The sequence below is a fragment of the Oryza sativa genome, chromosome 5 (assembly GCF_034140825.1).
Source record: "Oryza sativa Japonica Group chromosome 5, ASM3414082v1".
NCBI classification, from domain to species: Eukaryota; Viridiplantae; Streptophyta; class Magnoliopsida; order Poales; family Poaceae; genus Oryza; species Oryza sativa.
This window is the reverse complement of record NC_089039.1, coordinates 15139690-15165025: the sequence shown is the minus strand read 5'-3', so window position 1 is coordinate 15165025 and position 25336 is coordinate 15139690. Positions and strand designations below refer to the sequence as shown.

At 44.7% G+C, this 25336-nt stretch overlaps 4 protein-coding genes and 1 long non-coding RNA gene across 5 annotated transcripts; 3 read left to right on the top strand and 2 right to left on the bottom strand.

Annotated features, from left to right (window-relative positions):
- Window positions 1–2750: 2750 nt before the first annotated feature.
- Window positions 2751–3450, bottom strand: LOC107280954 (pentatricopeptide repeat-containing protein At3g21470-like). Its single transcript, XM_015783102.1, has 2 exons — window positions 3289–3450; window positions 2751–3032 (listed from the first exon to the last, which is right to left on the bottom strand). The coding sequence occupies exons 1-2, from the start codon at window positions 3448–3450 to the stop codon at window positions 2751–2753; spliced, it is 444 nt and encodes a 147-aa protein (XP_015638588.1).
- A 3066-nt stretch (window positions 3451–6516) lies between these two features.
- Window positions 6517–7194, top strand: LOC4338424 (uncharacterized). Its single transcript, XM_015782890.3, has one exon. It carries the CDS (start codon window positions 6629–6631, stop codon window positions 6896–6898), a length of 270 nt encoding a protein of 89 aa, XP_015638376.1. The 5' UTR covers window positions 6517–6628; the 3' UTR covers window positions 6899–7194.
- Window positions 7195–14288: 7094 nt separating this feature from the next.
- LOC4338423 (transcription repressor OFP1) lies at window positions 14289–15444 on the top strand. Its single transcript, XM_015783362.3, has one exon. It carries the CDS (start codon window positions 14552–14554, stop codon window positions 15332–15334), a length of 783 nt encoding a protein of 260 aa, XP_015638848.1. The 5' UTR covers window positions 14289–14551; the 3' UTR covers window positions 15335–15444.
- Window positions 15445–17646: 2202 nt separating this feature from the next.
- LOC136356767 (uncharacterized) lies at window positions 17647–18511 on the top strand. The gene is made up of 2 exons (XR_010741722.1): window positions 17647–17955; window positions 18371–18511. It is a non-coding gene; the product is annotated as an uncharacterized lncRNA (long non-coding RNA).
- A 54-nt stretch (window positions 18512–18565) lies between these two features.
- On the bottom strand, window positions 18566–22826 carry LOC112939058 (uncharacterized). The gene is made up of 2 exons (XM_026025747.2): window positions 22663–22826; window positions 18566–20733 (listed from the first exon to the last, which is right to left on the bottom strand). Exon 2 carries the CDS (start codon window positions 20681–20683, stop codon window positions 18722–18724), a length of 1962 nt encoding a protein of 653 aa, XP_025881532.1. The 5' UTR covers window positions 20684–20733; window positions 22663–22826; the 3' UTR covers window positions 18566–18721.
- Between the last annotated feature and the right edge of the window lie 2510 nt (window positions 22827–25336).

The following is a 25336-nucleotide window of genomic DNA, read 5'->3' as shown; positions in this document are numbered from 1 at the left end:
ATTATAGATGCCCAAATGGGCCGCCCAGCCCGCCACGACCCAGGCACGACCGGGCCTGGCCGAGGTCAGTCGGGCGTGCTGTGTCGGAAAAAGTACACCGAAGGTCCCTCAACTTGTGATCAAGTTACGAAATCGTCCTCGAACCGCAAAACCGGATATATGATATCCCTCAACTTACAAAACCGTTCACTTTAGATTCTTAGGTGGTTTTCATCTCGATTTTATCTGACGTGGCAGCTGAGTTAGCGTGGGACCCATGTTGGCCCCAATGTCAGGGTGTCCATGTCACCCCCTCTCTCTTTCCCTCTTCTCTCCCTTCCCCCTCTCTCTCTCTCACCTCTCTGCGCAGGCGTCGGCGGGCGGCGACGGGCAAAGCAGCAGTGGTAAGGGCAGCAACGACGTCATCCACGGCCGGCCGCGGCGGCGCCGCCTTCGCCTGCGCCGTGACGGGGCGTAGGAGGTCGATGAAGACGACCCGAGAAGGCGGGTGAGCACGCGACGGCCGACGAAGGGGAGCGGAGCGGCCGCGAGCGTGCAGCGGGCGGGCGGGCGGTGGAGCAGAGTGTCGGCAGCGGCAGGCGAGCGCGCGGCCAGTGGAGCGGAGCGGCGGTGAGCAAGCGGCTGGAGCAGGGCCGCGAGCGCGCGGCGGCAGGTGAAGTGGAGCAGAGCGGCGGCGGGCAAGCCAGCCGCCGGACCTTCTCCTCTCCGAGCACATGACCATGCCAACGGTGCAGAACGCGGTGGCGAAGAAGCCCATGACTAGCTACATCTCCATCACTAGCGCATACGTGACGGTGCGGCCGCCGCCGACGGCGTGCTTGTAGGCGAGCTCGACAAGCGATAGGATGAGTCCGTGCGTACAGAGTGGCGACGCCGAGGGTGAGGAAGAAGCCCATCCAGTAATTCCCGGTGGTCACCCTAGCGCGTCGTCGTCGTCGGGTCTGAACTTTTCCTTTCCTGCCCTACTCAACAACACTGAACTCTGAATCTCTCTCTCTCTTTCTGCTTGATCTGCTGCTGCTACCACCACTTCCTATAGATGGCCAAAAGGCCCGCATGGCCCGGCCCGGCCCAGGCACGGCCCACCAGCCATCGGGCCAGCACGGCCCGATCGGCACTTCATGCCGGCCCATGGGCTGCGCCTCCCGCCCAAGCACGGCCCACCAGCCATCGGGCCGTGTCGGGCCGGCCCGAAGGCGCGAGTGGCCCATCGTGCCATTTTCTAAATAAGTCTATTTTTTGTCCCTCCTCTTTGGGCTGTGACATATATATAGCGAAAATAAGTTTATTTTCTGTCCCTCCTCTTTGGGCTGTGACATATATATAGTGAAAATAAGTCTATTTTCCATCCCTCCTCTTTGGGCTGACATATATATAGCTAAAATAAGTCTATTTTACATCCCTATTCTTTCGACCGTGGCATACAATATGTCTATTTTTACTCCTCATTGTTTATGTCTCGGGCCTGGCCTGTGGCCCATCGTGCCGTGCCGGTGGAGAGGCCCAGGCACGGCCCGGTGGTCGGGCCGGGCCGGTACGGGCCCGACCCCTGACGGGCCGTGCCGTGCTTGGGCCGGGCCAAAACGCCGTGCCGTCGGGCCTCGGGCCTTTTGGCCATCTATACCACTTCCCAACGTCTCCAGCGTGCTCACCGTCGATAGCAGCAGCCCTAGCTTCCCCGCGCAGTAGATCTCCACCCGCGTGTTGCCCCCCTCCTTCCTTTCCACCTCTAACTGCACCTCACAAACTCCATTAATCCCATCATCCTCCTCATTATCTAGTAACAGCAACAACAATTAATGGATGCAGCTATGTACTTTGGGTGTGTTCCTGGCCAGCATCTCATTGGGGTTGAGCTCCCTGAAGACGCTGAGCACCCCGGGCATCTCCTGCTGCTCCGGCCGGCCTCGACGCGCCCCGCCACGCCTCGCCTTGCCGGTCTAGAGAAGACTGAGAGAGAGTAGGAAGAAAGAGAAGAGGGGAAAAGAGAGGTGATGACGTGTCACCTTGACATGTGGGACCCATGCAGGCCCACGCTTACTCAGCTGCCACGTCGGACAAAACCGGGGTAAAAACCGCCTAAGGACCCAAAGTGATCCGGTTTTGTAAATTGAGGGATGATATATATCCGGTTTTGCGGTTCAAGGACGATTTCGTAACTCGATGACAAGTTGAGGGACCTTCGGTGTACTTTTTCCTGCTGTGTCTGCCCACAGGCTGCAGCCATGGTCCATGCACGGCCCAATAAGTATCGGGCCGTGCCGGGCCGGCCCGAAGGCACAACAGCCCATTGTGCTTCTCTATAAATAAGTCTAATTCATCTCCCTTATCTCTTTGGAATAAGTCCACTTTAACTCTCTTAAAAGTGACCCAAATCTAATGCATGACCCTGAACCACAAAATCAGATATCTTGACCCCTAAACTGTTAAAACTGGTACAATTTAACTCCCTCGGCGGTTTTGGTGAGCAGTTTCGCTGACGTGGAGCACCACGTGGTGATGTTGACCTGGTCTTCGTCCTACGTGGCATTGACGTGGCATTTACGTGTCATTAAAATTTAAAAAATATATGGGCCCACTTGTCATTCACACAAAAAAAAATTATGGGACCCACTAACCGGTGGGGCCCCACATGTCAGTATATCACTTCCTCATCCTCCCGACCTCCCCCTCTCTCTCCCTTATCTCTCACTCCCTTTTTTGTTCATGAGCCCCAGCTCGCCGTGCCCCATGCCGTCGTCGTCGAGCAGTCAGCTCTCCAGCATCGAGAACGCCGGCGCGGGCCCGGCGCCGCCGGTGGCCATCTTGCTCACTTGATCCGTAGCAGAGCCCATCTTATCCATCCTAGAAAACAAAGCCAACGCTTCCTGGTAGCGTCCAACTCGATGATAGCAAGCAACCATGCTTGATGAGCATATTGTGTCTGGGCAAGTAATCCCATCAAGCACCTTGCGAGCATTGGGCACATCACCACATTTGGCATACATGTCCACCAACGCCGCTTCGCAGAAGGCACTGGAACTGAACCCGCTCTTTGACCACATTGCAATGCACCTGCCTTGCCGTAAGCAAGAACACCCAGCCTGGCGGCGCCACCACCGCTCTGGCTCGCCGACGCGGACGCCGCGCCCTAGCCGGAGCACTGTGGCTGATGCTGCGTCGTCGCCATCGTGGAGGTCGACCCCGACGCCTCGGGGCCCTTGACGCCGTCGCCGCCGCCCGGCCGCATCAAGCCCTGCAGCAGACGCGTGATGTTGTCCGCGCTCGACGCGTACGCCGCCGCCGAGCCTGATGTCGTCGCCCCGGCGCCGCGCACGCGGGCTCCGTTTTGGCCGTCGGAGAGGGGTCGAGGTCGAGCGAGAGCGCGTCGCGCAGCGCCTGCCGCGCCGTGTGGATGTCCGTCTGCAGCCGCCGCTCCCACTGCCCCTTAGGTGCGGCGGTGACCTTCATGCTTTTCCCGCAGCCATCGCCGCCCGCTGCCGCCACTATGGACGCCGCCGCCGTTGTCGCCGCCGCTGCCGCCGGCGACCCCAGCTTGCCGAATGGGGAGGGAGAGAGAAGGGGAGGATGAAGAAGGGAGAAAGAAGTGGGTCCTACAATTTTTTTTTAATGACAAATGGGCTCAACATATTTTTTTTAATTCTAATGACACCACGCGCCGCGTCACGTCAACACCATGTAGGACGAAGACCAAGTCAACATCGCCATGTAACGTGCCACGTCAGCAAAACTGCTCACCAAAACCGCCGAGGGAGTCAAATTGTACCGATTTTAAGAGTTTAGAGGTTAAGATATCTAGTTTTACGATTTAGGGTTATGGATTAGATTCACGTCACTTTTAAGGGAGTCAAAGTGGACTTATTCCGTGTCTTATATGGCTGCAACAAGTCTATTTTGTATCCCTCATTTCTTTGGACAATGTCTTATAAGGCTGCATTAAGTCTATTTTTTGGTCCCTCAACTATTTTTCTTTGATCATGCCGTGCCGTTGCTTAGATTACACGGATCCTATTCTCCGTGTAATATGAACTTCGGGAAAAAATTATCTTGCCTACTTTGTGAATGTTATGTGCTTGCCCTTGTGCTTTTCAATACCCTACATGGTTTAGTATGTATCATGTTGATTGGATAGGCCTAAAATTCCATCAGATTTGAAGTTGTCATTCAAATTTGCTTGAACACCGGAAGTTCTTTGTCAATAACCCTAGAAGTTCCTGGTTACCTGAGCTGCCAGTAAGTTACAGACCCTATTGAAATTAACTTCTACGATTGTTTTTAGTATTTTTCAAAAACGCCTATTCACCTCTCACTAGGTGACATCTACGAGCTTTCACGCTGCACCGAATGCTCGACCCCGATCAGATCCGGGCGGGGATGCCAGATCTAGCCGCACGGGCATCGGATCTGATCGAGGCGGTGCCAAATCCACCGACACCATGCCGGAGCTCGCTGGCGGCTTCGTAAGCTCCACATCGTCCCTCCCGCGCCAGAGACAAAGGGTCGTCGGTTTTTAGCCCTGCCACTGCCATCCCGACTTGCCACTCAGTTTTCTAGGCGACGAGCTCTAGCGGTGGCGAGGTGGGGAGAAGGGTGAGGGTGGCGGTGGGGATAGCTAGGGTTTCGCCCCGACCCACCCGCGTGTTTTCTAGTTTTCAAATGTAAATATCCTAGTATTACAGGAGTAATGGAGAACTGCTAGCTCTGTTTTGCAGCTGCTAGTGCTCGCATGTTGGTATCTTCAACGCTTATCTTTTGCTATCTTCAGGACACGAGCCTACCGGCTTTGGTGAAGTCGATTCAGCTAAGCACCTCATCAATTCCCTCTGTAAATCAGACAACACCGGCGATTCGCAGATGCTGCACCAGATGACTCGTGAAGATCTTGTTCATATTCCTCTGGATGAGAGACGAACAGGTCGGGCAAGTCGAAGATTTTGTTCATATTCCTTTGCCCAATTGGCAGTCAGCCAGTGCCCCCCTGCCACGCGAGCGGAGACGCACGCAGCGAGTACTCGATCGGCCGCCGCGCGAACCGAGGACCCCACGAAGATCTGCTGCCTTTTCCACCGGCTTTGGACGGTAGAACGCGTACGTTCGGCGGGGCCGGCCGTCCAGTGTGCGCTGTCTCGCCTCGCGCGTTCCAGCTGCTTCATTAAACTTAGTACTAGATATATACCGGTTAATGAACTAAATTCTGCTGTTATTTTAGTTTAAAACTATGTAATTGTTTAATATTTTACTAATTGTAGTTATTGGGCCCTTTTTTAGCCATCGGGCTGTTCTTTTGGGCCAAAAGGTCAATGGCAAACCCGCTCGGTGGGTCCAGGCTGCCCACGAGCTGTCCGACGTCGTCTCCTTCCGTACCACTTCACACCACGCTGAGTCGCTGACCGTCTTTTGTTATCCTACCTGGCCACCACAGGTGATCGACCGGTGCCCGCGTTAACTCCGAACCACCCTTTCGGCTCGCCGTACCCCGATCGTCAACGAACCGCGAAAATACCGCGTCAATCCTTCGAGCTACCTAGAGATAGTAGCCTGTGTCTGCCCATTCAGAGGTTGCCGGTGCCGCGCGCATTCCCTCCTTTTGTTCAGTTGCACAGATAAAAACGGACACGGTCACGCGTACACACACGCCACGGCCCCATTCCCCTCCTTTCCAGTTCGATCGAGCCAACGATTTCACGATTTCCCAACCGTGCGGCGTGCGCGCACCCGGGGCACGATCGTGCGCGGCTGCGCGCGCGCGGGCCGGCCAATTGGCAGGCAGCCGCTAGCTCCCCGCGCGGTAGCGGAGACGTGTACGCAGCGAGCGCGCGCGCGGGCGGTGCGGCTCAGCCGGCCGGAGTGTGGCGGCCGGCCCCGCGCCTTTTCCACCGGCTAATTTGGACCAACGCGTGGAACGCGATACGTTTGTACACCGGTGACTTCCAGTGTGCGCGGCTCTTCTCTCGTCTCGCACGTCCAGTCGTCCACCTGCTTCCCTTGACCTTTTTGCTTGCGTGCCCACCGACTCCTACACGTGGGACCCCCGGCCGGTAGTCAAACACTAGTAGAAGACGCGAGTGTGTTTTGCTGTTAAAGCCTCCAATTAACTTCTTTTTTGTGGGGGGAGACAGCACGGTTATCTTGTTTTCCTCCGAAAGTTAGGCACGCTCTTTCTGAGCAAATAATCCCGAAATGGAAGGAGGCTGCTACAAAAATCCCCACACATGTCCCAATTGGCCCAGACTCAACGAACTCATGCATGCAGAAATATAATACTCCCTCCAGTATACTACAACATCCTCAAGCAAGCAACCAAAGTCTACAGTCCACAAGTCCATAGTCCATAAGTCCACAGAGATAGCCATCGATCACATGATGATGATATCGTTAACAAGTCAATACGTGAGAACATTCCGACCCCCTTCCACCTCAGCCTCCTCCTTTGACCCTCTCCACTACTCCACACACCACACTCGCCACCACCACCACCGCTATATATATATGAGCCAACGCGCGCCATCTCCACCCAACCAAACCATCTGCTCGAACTCCTCCTCCTCCTCCTCCTCACGCAAGCTTCCTCTCGATCGTCTTCGTTTTCTTGGTCGTCGTCGTCGTCGTCGTCGTCGCAGGCGAAACTATGGCATCCCGGAGCAGCAGCAGCCGGAGCCGTGCCGTCGCCATGTGGCTCGTGGCGCTCATGGTGGTCTTCCTGGTCGCCGGACCGCAGCCGGCGTCCGCGGCGCGGCCGCTCCGGCCGGCCGGCTGGAACGCGCCTAGCATCGACGGGGAGGGCCACTACGCGTCCGGCGTCGTCGACAAGTACGCGCCGCTTCTGCTCTCCATGCTGCCGAGGGGCCCCGTGACGCCGTCCGGCCCCAGCGGCGGCACCAACGGCGACGGCAACTGAGGAATGGAAGCCATGGAAAAGCGCCCGATTGGAGATCGAGGTGCAGAGGGAGATCTGCTGGTTCAATTCATAAATCATAGATGCCACGGATACCAGCCTTTTTCTTAATTTCTTTCTTTATTTTTTTTTTCGTGATGTACAAAATATATAGAAAATTGGTAGAATACACATACTCATAGTCATAGGGCAGGGTGTATATATACGATATATATACTGTTATACATATTCTTTTGTTTGTCAATTGTCATAGTATATTTTGCTGTGACACCGTTATATAAAAGAGGGTTTACGTTTAATGAGAAGATCACAGTAAATATACGTACGTGCCAGTGTTCACCGTGCCATGAATTTTTTGTCTCTGTCTGTACCTGTGAATCTGTTATTAAAATATCCAATTGTGTACATTATTTATGTCTCGAACTGGCAAGCAGTATCAACTATCAAGAGCACAAGTCGATCGTGTGGGCTTGAGCCATATGCCGGTGAGAATCATGTAGTTTGCAGAGGTTGAGAGAGGGTACGTATGGAGGATTGGAGGCGATCAGAGAGGAAGAATTCGGAAGATTTAATTTCAGACTAAAATGGAGTTGAATTTGGGGAGGAGAGATGAAAAGGAAGGAGGCTGTTCGCCTTTGATCTCATCTGTTCGTTGAATTGTTCGCCTAGTGTTGATGGCTCCTTTAGACCTTGGCTCCTTCTGTGTGGGAGCTTCTTCTTTTATTTTTAAAAAAACTCATCATTTATTTAATATAGGAGGTTACATACAACGTACATAAGTGAACGTCACATATCAAAGATAGAGATCTTAATTTGCCTACACTAGAACAGGTAGATTCACATACAACATAATTGTTGAAAGACCCCTCAAAAATAAACAAGTTACACTGATGTTCTGAAAATAAGCAAAGAAAGAACTCCAAAAGAAAATCGAAAAGCAATCTAGTCCTTGCTTCACTTCTTCCAATCCGATGACCAAGACGATGAAGCTGACGGTGATGACAACGAGGAGGTTGACTGCAGAAGATACCATCGTGCCACAAACCCAACAGGGGCCTCTCACAAGTGGTGGTTGAAGTGAACACGATAAAAAAGAGATCAGTCTAACCTAGAAAAATGCACCGCCAGAGACAAGGAAGTACACCAAATCGACAATAGCAAACTCACCGAAGATGATTTGAACGGCTAGCGACACCTCGTCACTGTGGGGGAAGATGACCTCCAACCAAAGGACATATATGCTATGTGTTGACCCAAAACCAGTGAAGAACCTGGTAGTGTCCTTTTGGATGGCGCAAGCCAGAGCAAGCTCTCGATTTGGAGCTCAAGCCATCTATGGAAGCAGGCAGCCAAGACGAAAAAGATGGATGTTGGCATCTTCATTGAGCTATTCAAGAAATGGGAAGAAGAAAACCTAGTACAAGATACTCGATTTACAACATGATAAATCTAAGTACAGGATAAACCCAACGGCTCACCGGAACCCCCCCCCCTCCCTTCCCCTCGCCTGTGACCGCTCACCGACAGAGAGAGGATAAGTTCAAGCCCTGTCTTGTATAGGAGCTACAGCTCTCTTTTTTCTTTAAAGAGGAGCTACAGCTAATACTATTCTCTATATATTAAAATACTTATTATTATAATGTTTAATGTTGTTTTGAAATAATCATCACTGTCACATTCCAAAACACTTTTGATTAAAATCTTTCCTCACTACCCCTTGTCATTTTGTCAAAATATCCACACCTCACTATAATCCATACCCTTAGCCGAAGAAAGTACTATTATACTTATGTAGTTAGGCTGCGTTCTTTTATAAGTAAAATGCATATTTTTATCTTGATTTTCATTAACACATATTTTAAATTGTTAAACAGTGTGTTTCGTGCTAAAATCTTTTATTAGAAGTTACTTTAAAATATCAAATAAATTTATTTTTAAAGTTGTAATAATTAAAACTCAATCAATCATGCACTTATGACTTTTTTTTTGTTTTGCATGCTACTATAACTTAATCTCATTCAACAGTTCTTAATAGAGATACCTCGGTAATTTACTATAGCTTTTAAGCTTTATATTTTGTTTGAATGTAGTTAGAACAATAAATAATTTGAAAAGGAGGGAGTACGTCGGATGGGCCAGTCGAGTCATCAATTCTACATGGTTCAATCTTTTTCGCTGGAACACTGCAGGCAGCCCAGCAGACAAAGGATGCAAGTATGGCCTGGTTTAGTTCCCATTTTTTTTTTAAACTTCCAACTTTTTCATCACATCAAAATTTTCCTACACACGCAAACTTCCAACTTTTTCGTCACATCGTTCCAATTTCAATCAAACTACTAATTTTAGCGTGAACTAAACACACCCTATGTGACGTTAGGAAGCTCTGCCGGCGGCACCAGGGAGTGCTCTCGCTCAAGATGTTAGCAGCGCACCTACCTCCCCTGTCCCCTCCTCTGTTTTGAAAATGGAAGAGTACAATTAGCAAAATTTGAAATGTTTTTGGAAAACTTGACTTCATTCGCAACCTCCAATCAAGTAGTCTTAGACCCTATTTAGATGGGACTAAAACTTTTAAGTCCCGGTCACATCGGATGTTTGGACACTAATTATAAATATTAAACGTAGACTATTAATAAAACCCATCCATAATCTTGGACTAATTCACGAGACGAATCTATTGAGCCTAATTAATTCATGATTAGCCTATGTGATGCTACAGTAAACATTCTCTAATTATAGATTAATTAGGCTTAAAAAATTTGTCTGGCAAATTAGCTTTCATTTATATAATTAGTTTTGTAAGTAGTCTATATTTAACACTCTAAATTAATGTCTAAATACAGAGATTAAAGTTAAATCTCTGGATCCAAACACCACCTTACTTGTTTGGTCAATTTGCAACAGGAGTGATTAATTAACTTGCACTTATCTTATTATAGAGTACTCCCTTTATGTTAATAATATTTGTATTTTGGACAAAATTGATGTTAAATTTTAATTTTTTTACTATAAATAATTTCTAAAATATTTGTCATAAAAGTATGGGAACCATATACATAAATTAGTGTTAAAATATTTTGATACAATTATATATTTGTTGATATTTCTATATATGTTATAAAAAGTAGTTATCAAAGTTGTCTTTTTAAAACCATATCCTTATCTAAAATGATAATTATTACTAACCTAGAGGCAATACTAATTGCAGTGCTGTCCACCTATATTAATCTAACCATTTTATTAAACTAAACCGACAGGACAACTATCAATTATTATTATTCCAACTAACGCCAAAATAAAAAGTTAGCACTTCCTTGTTGTACCATAAGGAGCACCCAAATTATCACATCTATACCACATCTGTTATTTCGCCTTAGTATTTACCATTATTAATCATTTTTATTGATTACATTTTAGAGGCGAATGACAAAGTTATCCCTAGCATTCCCTTTAAATCTTCTGAAGATGAAGATAAAGATTAAGTATTTCACGTAAAACAAGGTGGTAATAACGTGTGATTAATTGAGTTTTAATTATTACAAACTTGAAAAATGGATTAATATGATATTTTAGAGCAACTTTCATATAGAAAGTTTTCGCACGGAATGTATCGTTTAATAGTTTGAAAAGCATGCCACGAGAATCTAAAATTTCATCCTGCCTCTACATAAGAAACGAACGGGGCCTCACTTTCCATCCTCCTCTGTCACACTCTTTTGCTCTGATGTTGATCCTGGCTGTCGTCTCTCCCTGTGCGTCTGGCTACTGGCATCACCACACTTCCCTAGTACTGTATAATTAAAATTGCATATATTTGTTTATTTAAGGATGGAGGAGACGGATGAAGAGTTTTAGGTCAATGGTGTCACTGTCAACTCTCATCAACAATCATGTCTTCAAGTGAACCATTAATGCATATCGACAGTAAAAAAAATAAATGAGAAATTAAGTTTTCTTTTAAAAAATCGTTTCATCGTATCAATACCATTTGTCTAATTGGTAAATTAAATTGTAAAGCACTACATTAAAATTAGTGCTACATAAACATGTGTATATAGCAACATCACTATTTTTTTAAGGGTGAACCTTACACTGTGGAAGGAGATTAGGGGCTTGTTTGATGAAACTTTTAGCAGCTGCAACTTCTTTGGAATCAAAAGATCTCAAGAAGTTGTAACTCCAATAAATGAACTAGAAGCCTTCTCCACGTATTCTGATGGTTAGCAGCACCCAGCCTGCTATGCACCATAACAAAGAACATCCCTCGAGGGCACAAAATATATAGAAATAGTGCCAAACCAAAGCAAAGTACTTCATATTAGAGAAATTGATCAAGTGCCCAACTCAACGGATAGGTGGGACTAAAATACTCGCTTATCCATTCTACTGAAATCTTTCTGGGCACGCTGGATTTGGAATGAACACAAAAATGCATCCTTCTTCTGGGACAGTCAGCTCGGAGTACACTGGGATTCCCTAGTAGCATTTCTCCCTGACCTGCAGAATCTTACGACAATTAAGGTGGGAGATGTTAGGCACACTTCTTTTTGGCATGATCTTTGGTACCGGGAGAACACCATGGCTGAAAATTATGGCCCCTCTACTCGCACTCTGTGGACAAACATGCTTTCAGTGTAGCAGGCGATGTCTAGGAAGTTGAGAAATCAATTTGTGTCAAGGCTCTCGATGATGGCTGAAGATCAGTTGCTCCAACTAGGGCTTTTACTCCAAGATCAGATCTTGACATCACAATTAGATATCAGGGACATGAATGGAGCAACAGGTCTGCTGCAGACCAAACAAATTTACTACGCCGTGTGCGATGACATAGACCTGTGCAGCTGTGCAACAACTGGAAGTTCATTTGGGAGAATAAAGCACCTTCGAAAGTGCAGCTCTTCGCATGGCTCCTAGCCAAGGAAAGACTCCCTACCAAGCTAAACCTCAACAAGAAGAAAATAGTACAATTGCCACTATGTGACCTTTGCAATGGGGCAGATGAGACAGTTTAACACATTATGTATCCAGTGCCCCTTTACAATTGCTCTCTGTAGACTGATCAGTGTTCAGATCAACATTTTGACTGTCAAGAACATGGCGGATTTGCTGCTCCCACTGCAAATTCCGATCAAACACTACTGGGTCTTCTTCCTTCTATGCTTTTGGGGCCTTTGGAACCATCGACATGATGTGGTACTCCGTGGAAAAATAACATATCTACGCAGGTTGATCGTGAGGTGCATCGACGACGCTACTCTTTGGACTGAGCGGCTAATCGTGGAGGATATGAATGCTTTTTCAGCTTGGAAAGAAATCATCTCTTCCTCCCTTTGATCTCTTGATTTGTAATGAAACCTGAACTTTACCTCCCTTGCAATGAAAATACAGGTGAGGCAGTTCTCCCCCCGGTGAACTTTCTTAAAAAAGATAAAAAAAAATAAAGATACAAATTGGATATGGAATTGGGGGCTCCGACGTGTAAGGAAATACAAACCTAGCTACTTCCATGACTGTGTTTCACTTTATCACATGTTGAAACAAGACGACGTCAGTCTAGACTTGAATCAAATAGCTTGAGTTTTAGACTTCCAATAGCTAATTTGTTAGCTGTTGTCGGGCTATCCATGTCCAAATGGGCTAGCTTGTCTAGCTAAAGTGTAAAGCAATTTATAGACTAGTGTCACAAGGAAAGACTTGTTGGTGTCACTCGTGGGACTATCTACTTGGGCCAAGGCAGAAGTTATTGGTGTCTTATATATGACACATGCCCTTGTATATTGGATCTCACCTTTGACTCACAACCTGTAACTGCCCACGGGCTCAAGATGCTCTATTGCCTCTAATTTTTAGACCAGGTGTATGGATGAAAATGGTACGGAAATTTTTTTGACCATACCGATGCCGTTTTCATTAAAAAAAATCGATATCATTTTTGATTGTTTCTGACTGTAAAATTTAGTTTTCTAATGTTTGTATGTGTCATATTGAAGTTGCTACTAAATATATAGTTAAATTCATAAATGTAGAACCGTTTCTATAAGACTAATAAAAATTGTATCGTTTCCTTGTTCCCCCATTCAATCCTTGCATGTTGGGCATCACAAAATTGACAACACTGCCAGCTTTATGCAGCTGCACAACAACAGCTTCATGGTGCAATTTCTCTTTTTTTCAGATCATAGTACTCCCTGAGTTGAGAACTTGTCTTGCCAATTATTGTTTTGAACATCAAAAGAGGCAACACTATTAAAGTCTGATGCAAAGTAGAGTGGAGATATAGCTAGCCCTATCCAGGTAGGCATAGCATAATCTTTGCTGGAGTCCTGGAGCTAGCGCAATAGAGCTTGCACTAGCCAGTTCATGCACCTTCCTGTACTTAACGAAATACCCGGATGGATGCACCTTACTGTTTGTTACGCGAGGCAGATGATGGGACATCCAGACAGACAGCTGAGAGAACATCTTTAACAAACCATCGCCCCTCCATTTATATCTGTGCTAGTGACTAAAATTAATTAAAGGCAAAAATTTACGGACATAAATCAAATTTATGTTCATTTTCTAAAATATTATTAACATATCCATACATTGTAACGGACTAGACCCATATAATTGAGTCGATTAGGAATGGACTGGAGGGTGAATTGAGAATAAAGCACTGGATCATGCAATTATTGCGCACACTATATATGTGGGAAGCAGCATACAAACAGGTTGCATGAGCAGTGAGAAGAGATGGAAGTACGACGACTCAACTTTTATAATAGTAAAGATACTAAAAAGTTAAAAATATCCAGGTGTTGGATATAGGTATACCAAGCGCATTTTTTTTCTTTCGCGGGAGAACAATATGCACACTCTGCCTATGACATTAGTTAATGATATTAATTCCCATAGTTTCATGGAGTGATATCAGCAATGTTCCCTATCAATAAAGGGAAATTTCACTATGCGTGGTAGTTCGAAAGGAGCGGAATATTCCCCAACTTTGCTGTAAAGTTGTAGCTAGGTTTTAAAAGGAAAAGACCCATGAGATCATAAGGGTGCTCTAAAAAAGGCAGGGTAATGAGTAGGACAGAGTAGTAGAGATAGGTTTAACATAACGAAAGTGCAAACCTGGCACTATTCTTTAGCACCGTACAAGTTCGCGAGCCCAGAACACAACCAATGCATAAGTTTCTAAAGTCTAAACAATCATATCGCTTTCTTTCCCTTTGTACATACAACAATCAAGGCAATGCATATACAATTTGGCCCAAATTAACTTGATTTATCTGGGCAACTTTGACAAGTAAAAAACCTTTGTGCTGTTTTCCATGTGTGTACCATTTGTATTTCTTAAATGCTAAAGAAATTTGCCCTGATCATTGCAACCGCAACTACATTAGTACAATTGCTATGATGATGATGCTGAGGCCGGTACAGGCTTAATTGGGTCCTTTCTTGGTGTCACAATCTGCAGAGTGTTTCAGAGCAACTCACCATTTCATCATTGTTCATCAGCTCAGAAATTCTTCTGCTATACTCACCCACTTGCCAATTTGCCATTGCCAACACCTTACAAAGAGAGGCACTCCTCCATTGCAATGCTCCATGGTAGCTAGCTAGCTGCACACCACAAGGCTTAGAAAGAGTGTGTGAGTGAGAGACTGAGAGATGAGCAGCCATGAGAGGTTCAGGCTGTCCCATCTCATGCCAAACTCATGGTTCTACAAGCTGAGGGACATGAAGAGGCCCAGGCCAACATCAAGCCGGATGATCACCGCAGCAGATCATGCAGCAAGAAGCTCCAGGAGATCGTCGTCGTCGTCAAGCAGCATCCACCACTACTACCTCCATGGACATGGAACCACCACTCCCAAGCCTCTCCCGTTGTCACCGCCGCGACGATCCTACTACCCCTACCTGGAACGAGCCAAGCAGATGCCACTGATGGAGAAGGAATCTCAGCTCATCTCCCACTCCCCTCTCCACCAAAGAATCCCCGCCACAGCCATTCCCGGAGACCACCACGACGGCGAGTTTCAAGACTTGCAGCTACGTCCTATACGCACGAGGCCACCGTCGGCGGCGGCGGCGTCGGCCGAGCCGAGGAGGACGGCGAGCGGGAGCGGCACGTGCCCGAGCTCGCCGAGGATGAGGAGCAGGAGGCTGCACGTTCTCGGCGGCTGCGAGTGTAGGGCTGGTAGTGGTCGCCGGAGGAGCGGCGGCGGTGGGTTCGCGGTGGTGAAGGCGTCGGCGGAGCCGGCGAGGGACTTCCGGGAGAGCATGGTGGAGATGGTGGTCGGGAACGGGATGCGGTCGCCGGAGGATTTGCTGGAGCTGCTCGAGTGCTACCTGTCGCTCAACGCGCGGGAGCACCACGGCGTGATCATGGAGGCGTTCAGGGGCGTCTGGGTTGAGATCGTCGCTGATGCTGATTGTTGCGTTGGGTTGTGAGCTATATTGATTCTGTTTTTGTATAGTTGGATTGATCGAATCGATTGAGCTGTAAATGGATATATTGTGCCGTTAATTTTTGGTGTTAATGAATCAAGCTGGCATATGTACAATGTTTTGTCCTGTAATTAAATCGAGGTATTCAAGGGCTATGCAGGGAAACTCTAGACTTCACGCTTAGTTTTGACAGTTAGCCATGCCAAATTAAACGACCGAATTTTTTTTCCAAACAAATTCTTCAAATAGCTGCATAATCATAAGCTTGGGAAATTCACAAAGAATACATGTCGCTGATGATTATTTGTTTGTGAACAGTGACTCGTGAGAACAACGTAGCTACGTAGCTATGCGGGACGGATCCGTTAGTAAGGTAAGACGTTTGTGGTGACTTTGTTAATCTTAAAATAGGGTGTGTTTATAAAAATGAGTCTGCGTGTATGCGTGTATATATATGAGTATACATGTTTTCAAAATATCTATGGAAGCCATCGTTTGACTTATTTTAAGCATATAAGCGCAACAGCATATTTACAAACAAAAAATAATTTTTAAATAAAACTTTTATATACGTGTTCTTAGCGATCTAAAAGAAAAGGCTGAAAAATAAACTTCGATGAAAAAAACCTTAAAATCAACTTCAAGTTTAAGGTTAAAAATTTAAATTTTGGCTGATAAGCATAAACATAAACATAAGTAAAAAAGATGAGTCTGTATGTCTTTGACACTAGATTGATTGGACAACCAAGTACAATTGGTACCGGCTTGGTATGGGTTTATCAACCAACACGGTACTGGACACGTTCTTTGCCATTGGCTTTATGTAAGGAGGGGTGAAATATTAGAGATAATCCCTTATATGCCATTGAAAATTGGTCTGATCCCTTATATGTCACTAAAAATTGGCTCTTCCCTTATATGCCATTGGTCTAAATTTGCGCATCCTCTCATGCTACTACCGTCAGTTGACCGTGTGTTGAACGTTAGCTTTCAAGTAAAAAAGACATATTTGCCCTCTCTGAGTTGTTAGGCATGCCCTATAATCAAAAGGGTAAATATGCCTTTTTTCCTTAAGAATTAACGGTCAATACACAGTCAACTGACGGGAGTGACATGAGAGGGTGTGCAAATTTGGATTAATGGCATATAAGGGAAGAGCCAATTTTCAATGGCATATAAAAGGATCAGACCAATTTTCAGTGGCATATAAGGGATTCTCTCGAAATATTAAGTTGGATATGGATATTGTCAGATAACAAATCACTTATCCTGTAACATATTCTATATTATTTTCTTCAAAATGGATTCATGAACGAATATCCATTTGTATTTTCAATTGATAGATATTAAATATAGACAAACAATTAAAGTGTTAAAAGAGATTCATCAAGGAAAAAATATACGATATTATCAAGTTAATCAATCTTTTATTATGGTTGTTGGTGAATTTATAATATATTTTTAAGTATGTTTCATAATATGGGACATACCGGCTATAAAACTCTTATTGTATTTTAACCCATATTTCTTAACGGATTCGGATTAAAACTCGGATAATAACGAATATCCTACTTTCTCTTCTATATTATTTTCCTTAGAGTTGGATCAGGTGGGTGGTCAAGAAATATCCGTTCCGTTTTCGATCCTGTAATGGTAAATTTGTGCCTGTTCTTTTCTCCAACAAAGTTAGATAAACTTTTGGATGCTCGTGGCATGCTTTTCAAACTGCTAAACGATATATTTCGTGCGAAAACTTTCTATATGAAAGTTATTCTAAAATATAAGATTAATCCATTTTTCAAGTTTGTAATAATTCAAACTCAATTAATCACACGTTATTATCACCTCGTTTTGCGTAAAACACTTAATCTTTATCTTCATCTTCAGGAGATTCAAACACCTATATTTTCCATTTTAGCCTCCTTTAACTGCGACGTTGGTCTCGCAAGAGTCCCACTGCCGAACCCAGCTACGTGTCGCCCAACGCCTCTACCTAGTCTCTAGATTTTTCACTTTTGATGCTTTAAAAAACTTATTCTACAAATAAACCCCTTAAAAACTTATTTTAGGAATGAACCCTTTTCACGGCGCATTAACAACATTGGCGTCGTCCTCCTTCAAATAAGTGACTTAGCATTTAGTGAGGGCAAGGGGAACCGTGGCAACGTCATTAGCGTTGTCACGTTGGACCATGACGCTGTTAATATTAGCGTCATCAAAATGATCAATTTCTTCGAATAAGTTTTTAGGTATCTATTCGTGGAATAATTAGTTTTCTAATTGGATAAAAGGTGAAAAATCCACGCCAGTTCCTCCTCCCCTTCTCCCAGCGCCACCGACCACCGCCCCTCGCCAGGAATGTCACCGCCAACGACAAGGACGAGGCACCGCGGGAGGATCTCCGGCCCGAATCTCGCCGTGCGCCCCAACTCTAGGCCAGCGGCAGATCTGGTCCCGCTGGATCCGGCCTCCGTAGTCCACAGCCTCGCCGCGGACGGCATCTCCTCGCCGGAGTCGCTCTCGCTGCTCCCTCACCAGCCGCCACCCTGCAGCGCTTCCCCCCAACATCGACAGCAACAAAGCTCCCTGAAGTTCAACATCTGTGTTTTCCCTTTTCTGCTAAGGTCAGTGAACTTATCCCAAAACCACAGCCGAAGACAAGATTGAATCATAAGGTCGCTTGGATATATGGGGACATTTCAAACTAGATGTGTTTAACGTATATGAATTATAGTTGCATGTAGCATGCTGAATAGAACTTGAATAGATCGGTGAATGAAAAATGTGGATGGGATATATATAATTTGGATTATGTACCATGATTGTTTTTTTTTTGTCTTGTTCGATTCATTTATATAGTGTAATTATAGAATGCAAGTCCATCTATCTAATTAGTACTTGTGTCTGAGAAAAAAAATCCATCTAATTAGCACTTTAAAGTTATATACTGATATAGTTTAGATTAGAGAAAACTGAAACTTAGTTTTTTTTAGCAACAACTTGTTGCTGATAGAACTCTGTATGATAATGGCTTTGCAGGAAACTTATCCAATCATCTTTTCGATCATTTAAGCTTTCCGATCATGTATGGACCATGTAAAAATGCATGGCTACAAAACTGGAGTAGCTCCTTTCTTTATTAAATAAAAAATTGAGCAAACTCTTGTTTTTTTCCCTTTATGTTATAGATAGAAAAATCTTGTCCAGCATGTTTTCAGAATAGAATGGCACTGATTTCCCGTTATGAAAAACTTGATAAATCATGCTGTCTTAAGTAGAATATAGTTCACACAAACTTTCATGAAATATATAGTAGACATGACCATAATTGGCCAGTAGGAGTGAAGTGTCCTGAGCAAAAAAACCAGGAGGGAAATGAGGGTGGTGTGTTCACCGAGGACGCTGATAGCCCCATACAAACATCTTACGCCCGCCCTCATTCACCGCGCTCGGTCGAACTAGCTCAACCTCAAATGTGCCCATGTCTCCTAGTGAACAATGCGCCATGTGCAGCCACACAAAACTGAGAAACTCCCCACCCATGCTGAGCTGCCTTGCATGGTTCTCGCCACGGGACTTGCCGGCTGCATAGAGGAGAACCCCAACCCACGCGCGCGCAAGAACTTGCAGTGATTCATGACAATGCACAGCCTCTTCCTTGTGGCCCCTGAAGACAAACCCAGCGAGGGTGATGGGATCAGACAAGTCATTCAGGTCACGGTCTGTAGCCAGTTTCTCCAGGACGACACTGACTCTGCCCTTGCTTGCAGCAGCTCCAGAGCTGACCTTGGCAACGGTTTCTGAAGCCTTATCTAGAACATCACGCACACTGCCACTGACAGGAAGCATTTCAGGATGGACGACCAATAGGTAGCACATGTACTCAGATATTGTCCTGCACGCATCCATCAGATGCCGTCTCTCCCTGGTAGCGTCGCAGCTATCAGCACTTGTGGGATTCATGCATCGGTGCAAGAATATGTCGGTGTAGACGTGTAGCGAGAGGATGGCCACCTCGAACTGTTCCCGCAGGATTATGTCCAGTGCTGAACCGACGCCTGAATTTGGATCCGCATCGACACTTGATGTCTGGCTTGCACCGAAGATCTCGGCAAGGCACTTGGCTTCAAAGACGAGCTTCTTCATCTCTGCTTTGACGCCCACACGCTGAGAGTACCGAAAGTTCCTCCAAAATTCCTTTGCTCCAACAAGGCTCATCACCTTCCCAAACACATTGTCAGAGAAGCAGGAACTGAGGAAATTGTATTGCCCCAAGGAATTCGACCACCATGACATAGACTCCGTCTGTAGGCTCTTGAAAACATACCAAGCTGCATCTGCGAGCCTATGGTACTTCCAATATTGCAAGGATGCCCATGTCCATGGCGACATCATCACCATGAAGAAGATCGCACAGACCTCCAAACAGAGTGCTCCAATGAACAATGCATAGGTTATGGCAACATCAACTCTGCTATGGTGCCACTTCTTGTTCCCTGTCAGAAAGAGCACAAATGCAACCATCAGGGAGATGCAGGTGATGAATCGGAGTATGGCGCCAGTCCATGTACGAATCACTCTCGCCTTAGTGTAGAGGTTGTCATACATCATTCCCAGCTCGATCTCTAGAATCTTGAACACAAGTTGCGCGTTTTCTGAAACTTGACTATACAGTCGACCTGAAAATGCATGACGTACCCTTTCTTCCATTTGATCAATCTTGCGTCCAACAAGTAGGTTTCTCACAACTGGTGAGCTAGACAGAGCAAACATGACCATAGTTTTGTATCCCAACTCTTGATAGTCTTCTAGTTCAGGAAATTGACCTACTACTCCTCCATCGGTTGAGCGTCTAAGGGATTTCTGGCTCGCACTCTTGAGTGCCCATGTTCTCTCCCCATACTTGATGATTCCTGAAATAAAAGCAAAGATGGCTGAGACTACAAACTGATTGCCTGCTGCTGATTTCCAAAACACATACAAGGCCAAGCAAACTTGGACTAGAAGATTGAGCAGATGCCTGAGCCACAGTTCATTGTCCTCGACAGAGAACGCAGTGATTGTGTCCTGCCCACCAAGATGAATGAGAAGGAAAGGCGTCCAGAAGAATGCAAACTTGTGAGGTTGCCCAGCTTCACTTGCATCTGTTTTTTGCCGTGATAGTTGCCCAAGGGCATAGACTGCAATGAAATCAGCCACCAAATATGCTAACCAAACCAGAATCCTCAATGACGAGTTGGTGCTGCGCTGTCGAAGACCACCGGAAAAGAAGACGAACACTTGCAACATGAAGCTTAAAAGCACCAGCACCTGTAACTCCCAATCATTCCATAGTTGGATCAACGCTGCCATCTTTACATGCGTTTCAAGTTTCGACAATGCTCAATTCAGTTTCTGCAGTCCTGTATGAAACCAGTGTTTACTCAAGATAATCAATCCAAGAGATATTATGCAAGAAGATCATTTGTTTCATCCAACACTGCTAGCCTGTAACAAGCATTTGTGTGTTCAAAGCCAGTTTGTTTCTTCATTAGAAATATGCTACTAGTGTTGTTCATATTAAAATAATATCTCAGAAACATTAGAAATCTGGACATTCTGAAAGTACTTCAAATGATGCAGAAAGAGTAGACAAAAAGAACCTACAATATAGCATAAGTGCATAACTTGAAGTTAATTTGTCCAATTGGAAGCATTTGTATATCAGCATATGGAAAACTGATAGTTTGCAGCTACTCATATCGGTGCTGTTCAATTTGATATGCCTCATGTCCTATTTTGTAACACCACGAAATTTCCAGTTTGGTAAAAATGCCCTTTGTTTATTGTGTAGTTATTGCTGGACAGCAACATTATTTATTTCTACACTTTCTTAATTCTTGTGAGTACTTCTCTAAGATGATCTACAGTTGGAATCAGAGGTAGCGACAGTTATTTATCCCTAATTGCAAATATATGCTTCTACATTATTTTGGGAACCATTTTCATCCTATGAGTTACTCAAATTGGTCAGCCAAACATGACATTCTAGTCGTCCATGGAGGTATCAATTTTGAGAAACAACTCCGGGGTTGATGCCTTGATAGGAATGGAGCGACAATACTGAACTATATAACTACTATGTGTATTAATCCTCATTGATATAGCTGTTTAATCTTTTCCATTTTGCATGCAGTATTTCGAATTTGGGGGATTCAAACAATAATAGCTACTTTTAGAATTTAGTATGTATAATGTTTATTTGAGATCTGCTGCAACTGAAAAAAAAAGAGGCATTGTTCTAGTTGCTACAAATAACTCAGCACAATCAGTTCAAATAAATCCGAACACTTTCTGAAAGAGTATTATTGGTGGGATTCTCCCTCCATAAAAAAATATTAGAGTAAATTGCACTTTGAGACACATTTTTTAACCAGTCTTGCATCTTGGACTAGGGATAAACTAAGCTTTTCACCTTGGACTAGGTATTTTTCCCAAAATGTTTCAATTTAGGCTTCTTGTTCCTCTAGCTCCCTCCCTCTTTCTCTTCACTCTACTGCCGGAGATCGATCACATGAGAATCCTGACCTCCCCACTCCTGCAACTACGGACAGCAGCGGCAGAAGTCATGCTTGAGCACGTTGCCGGCATTGTACACGCTTGAGCTCTATCTTTATTGCTGCCGATATCGTGATGGGCTAGCTTAGCACGACCAAGGGCTGGTGAAGATGGAGGTAAAGCCGGATAGCTCGTCCAATGATCTTGATTTTGGCACCTGTCTCAGCGCGCCTGATATCGGTCTGGTGGAAAATTTGCAGAAATAATTCGAATGGAAATAGAAGAGGAATCAAGCGAAGGTAACACCAAGGGGAGGCAACAAAAGAATAATTTTATTGGCCTCTTGCTCTCTGCTGCCTTCATCATTACCAAGAGCCACTGCCTTGCCTTACTTCGCTTCCTCTAATCGACCACTGAGTACATGAGTGTGCCTCACTCACCAAGCCCGACTGCTGCTAAGAGCCATTGCCAAAATAAAGCCTACAACTGATGGAGGAGTTTGGTGATCGGAGTTTGGGAGAAGACAGGGTGAAGGAGATGAAGAGAGAAGGTGGTCTAGAGTGCAACAAAAAGGAAATATTAACTAGTCCAAACTGAAAACATAGGTAAAGGGGTAGTTCAAAGTGAAAGCTTAGTAATAAAAGGTGGTCCAATATTCAAAATATTATGGGAGTACAAATTTAGACAGAGTACTACTACTAGTTTTGTTTATTCTGATATGATAAGGAAAGAGTAGGCTACATTGGCGGAGAGCAGACGGCCGGAGTTGAGAAAGAGGAGCAGAGGGAGCTTACAGGATATAAACCAGCAGATGAGAGTAATCGTCGATGCCGCCATCGCTCACCGACGCCCGTGGCCGGCCATAGCAGTGCTCGTGCTTTAGCTGTTCGAATCGACCTCAGGCTGGCCGGCCGTCGTCTCTGGACGGGATGGGAGCAGAAGGAGCACAACGACGAACAAAGTTGACCACAGGCTAGTGTGTCGTCCGTCATATACAACTGTGGAATTGAGAATTTGAGACCGTAACCTTAGTCCTAATTATTTATTCCGTGTGTATCACATGGCTTGCCTAGGCTTTTGAATGAATTCCTCCGAAGGGATTGGATTAAGATGAGCAGGCTTGGGCTGTTCTAGAAGTTGGGCCAACTTAGACTTTAAGCTTGGCATTTTGTCGTGAAGGTGGTGGGTTGAAGAGAGTGTTTAAAGTAACTTTTATGGAGTTTGCAGTTGAGTCATTAATATATGAATACTTCATCCGTTTCACAATGTAAATTATTTTAGTATTTTCCACATTCATATTGATGTTAATGAATCTAGATAGATATATATGTCTAGATTCATTAGCATCAATATGATTATGGAAAATACTAGAATAACTTATATTATGAAACGGAGGGAGTACTACTTTACCATAGTCTATAAGGCATAACTTCATAATTATATGTATGTAGCATGATTTTAAAATTTGATCTAAATTTACTGAAGATAGGCTTGCAAGTCATTGAGAGTTTTCATTGTAAAATTTATTCTCGGTTATATTATGCAATCATGCAATTGTATAAGGCACGACTTCTAATAACAGTAATTTTTAGGCAAATTTTGCTACAAGATACTTAAAATTTATGTAATTTGCTGATATACATAAAAAAACGTGTCACGGTTGAAAGACATCCTAAAAAAACTGGTAATTGCTAGAGAACACTTTCGGCTCAGTTAGATTGATAAATTCTTAAGAAAGTTGAGAATGCCCTTAAGGCCACATATTTCAAACATGACGTTAGAGTAAAAATTTAGAAATTATGCAAATCTAAATTTACTATCACCCCAAGTACATCACCTAGCATACATTATATTCCATCCTCGTTCCAGTCTTAGCTGAAAAGCTTTTCACCCTAACACTGTGTTTGGCAAATGGGATATGAGAGGTGGGATTGAGAAAGGGAAATGGATGAATGGCTAGGATTAAATGAGGTGTGAAGAATGGATGGTTAGGATGCAATATTGTCCTTTGGAGGGTGGGATATTATTTCCCAATCCCACTTGCCAAACAAATGTATCTTTGAAGAATTTCTCTCGCCAATTGAGCTGAAAGTGTCCTCTATTAAATTACCAGTTTTTTAAACGTCTTTCAGCCGTTACATATTTTTATGATGTCTACCAGTAAATTACATAAATTCATGTAGCAATTTTTGCTAAGTTTATCAAGATAATATGAATATTGATCCAGTGAGTAACAGTTATGCTATGTACCTTTGTTACTTCGTAATAAAGTTAGAGCATCACCAACAGCATTTTGATATCATTCCCTATGTGGTATTTTGGGGATTTTTGATCAAAGATTGCTTCCAACAGATTCCCTACCAGCTCTCCCAATCCTTCTGGTACCCAAGTCCTGGTTTTTCGTTCTCCAATTCTAGCAAATCGATTTCGCTCCCAATCCTTTGCCCGCGGCTATCTCGCGCGCGCTTGGTGAAACGTTCCCACGCAGCTCCTCTTGGCGACCTCATCTACCGACGGCGTCCTCTTCCTCGCAACAGATCGGAATGCAGCAGGTGCTTCCCCATGGTTGCCGGGCGTCGGCTTTCTTCCAGGGAGCGGTGCATGGTATCGCGCGTCGACCGCATTCCACCGATGGCTGGAGGAGGACAGCCATCGCCGCTCCCCCAACCACCACCGCCGCCTCGATTTAGAGCGCAACCATGATACGTTGTGAATCGGCCCGTGCTCTGCCTCCTGGCCAATCGTCGACTTCCGGTGTTCAGGCGACAGAGGCCATGTACCAGCAGGTGCCCAGGCAATCACTGGATCCCATCTCCCACAACGCTTCCAGCGCCATTTTGTCCATGGCTTGGTTTGTTGGTGAAGAAGAGTTCCTTCGTGGAAGCAATTTCAATAAGTCCTGTCCCCGATTCTGGATCATTGTTGCATCTCAAGTCTATTGTAATTGTGCATTATCTTATCCTGCTGCCGAATCTGATGTTTGTGGTTAAGTGGTACATCTGAACTCCACATTGATAATCAATTAATAATGAAATTTGCTAGCTTAGCAAGTTAGCAGTAATCAATTATAAATTATTACAAATCAATAGCGATAAGTGTATGAAATGGAAAAGTTGCCCTTTTTTATATCTGTAGTTTGTAATAAGTCTGCAAAAAGCTCAATGTTCAGGTGTTCTGTTCTTACTGTGAACAGAGAGAAAATTATAGTGTCAAATTTATATAATTCAGAAATTATCTAACCCACTTGTGTTATATGTTATTCATAAACTATGATGTCAGGGCTGATATGAACTGTATATATTTGAATTTGGACAGTAGTGTCAAATTTATACAATTCAGAAATTGTATGAACCACCTGTGCTATCTGTTAGAGCTTGCATTTTCATAAATAACAGTAGTTGGACATGTTTTCAGAAATGAGCATGTATTCATAGTGAATTTGGTGCTATGTATTGCTGTGGCTGCTTG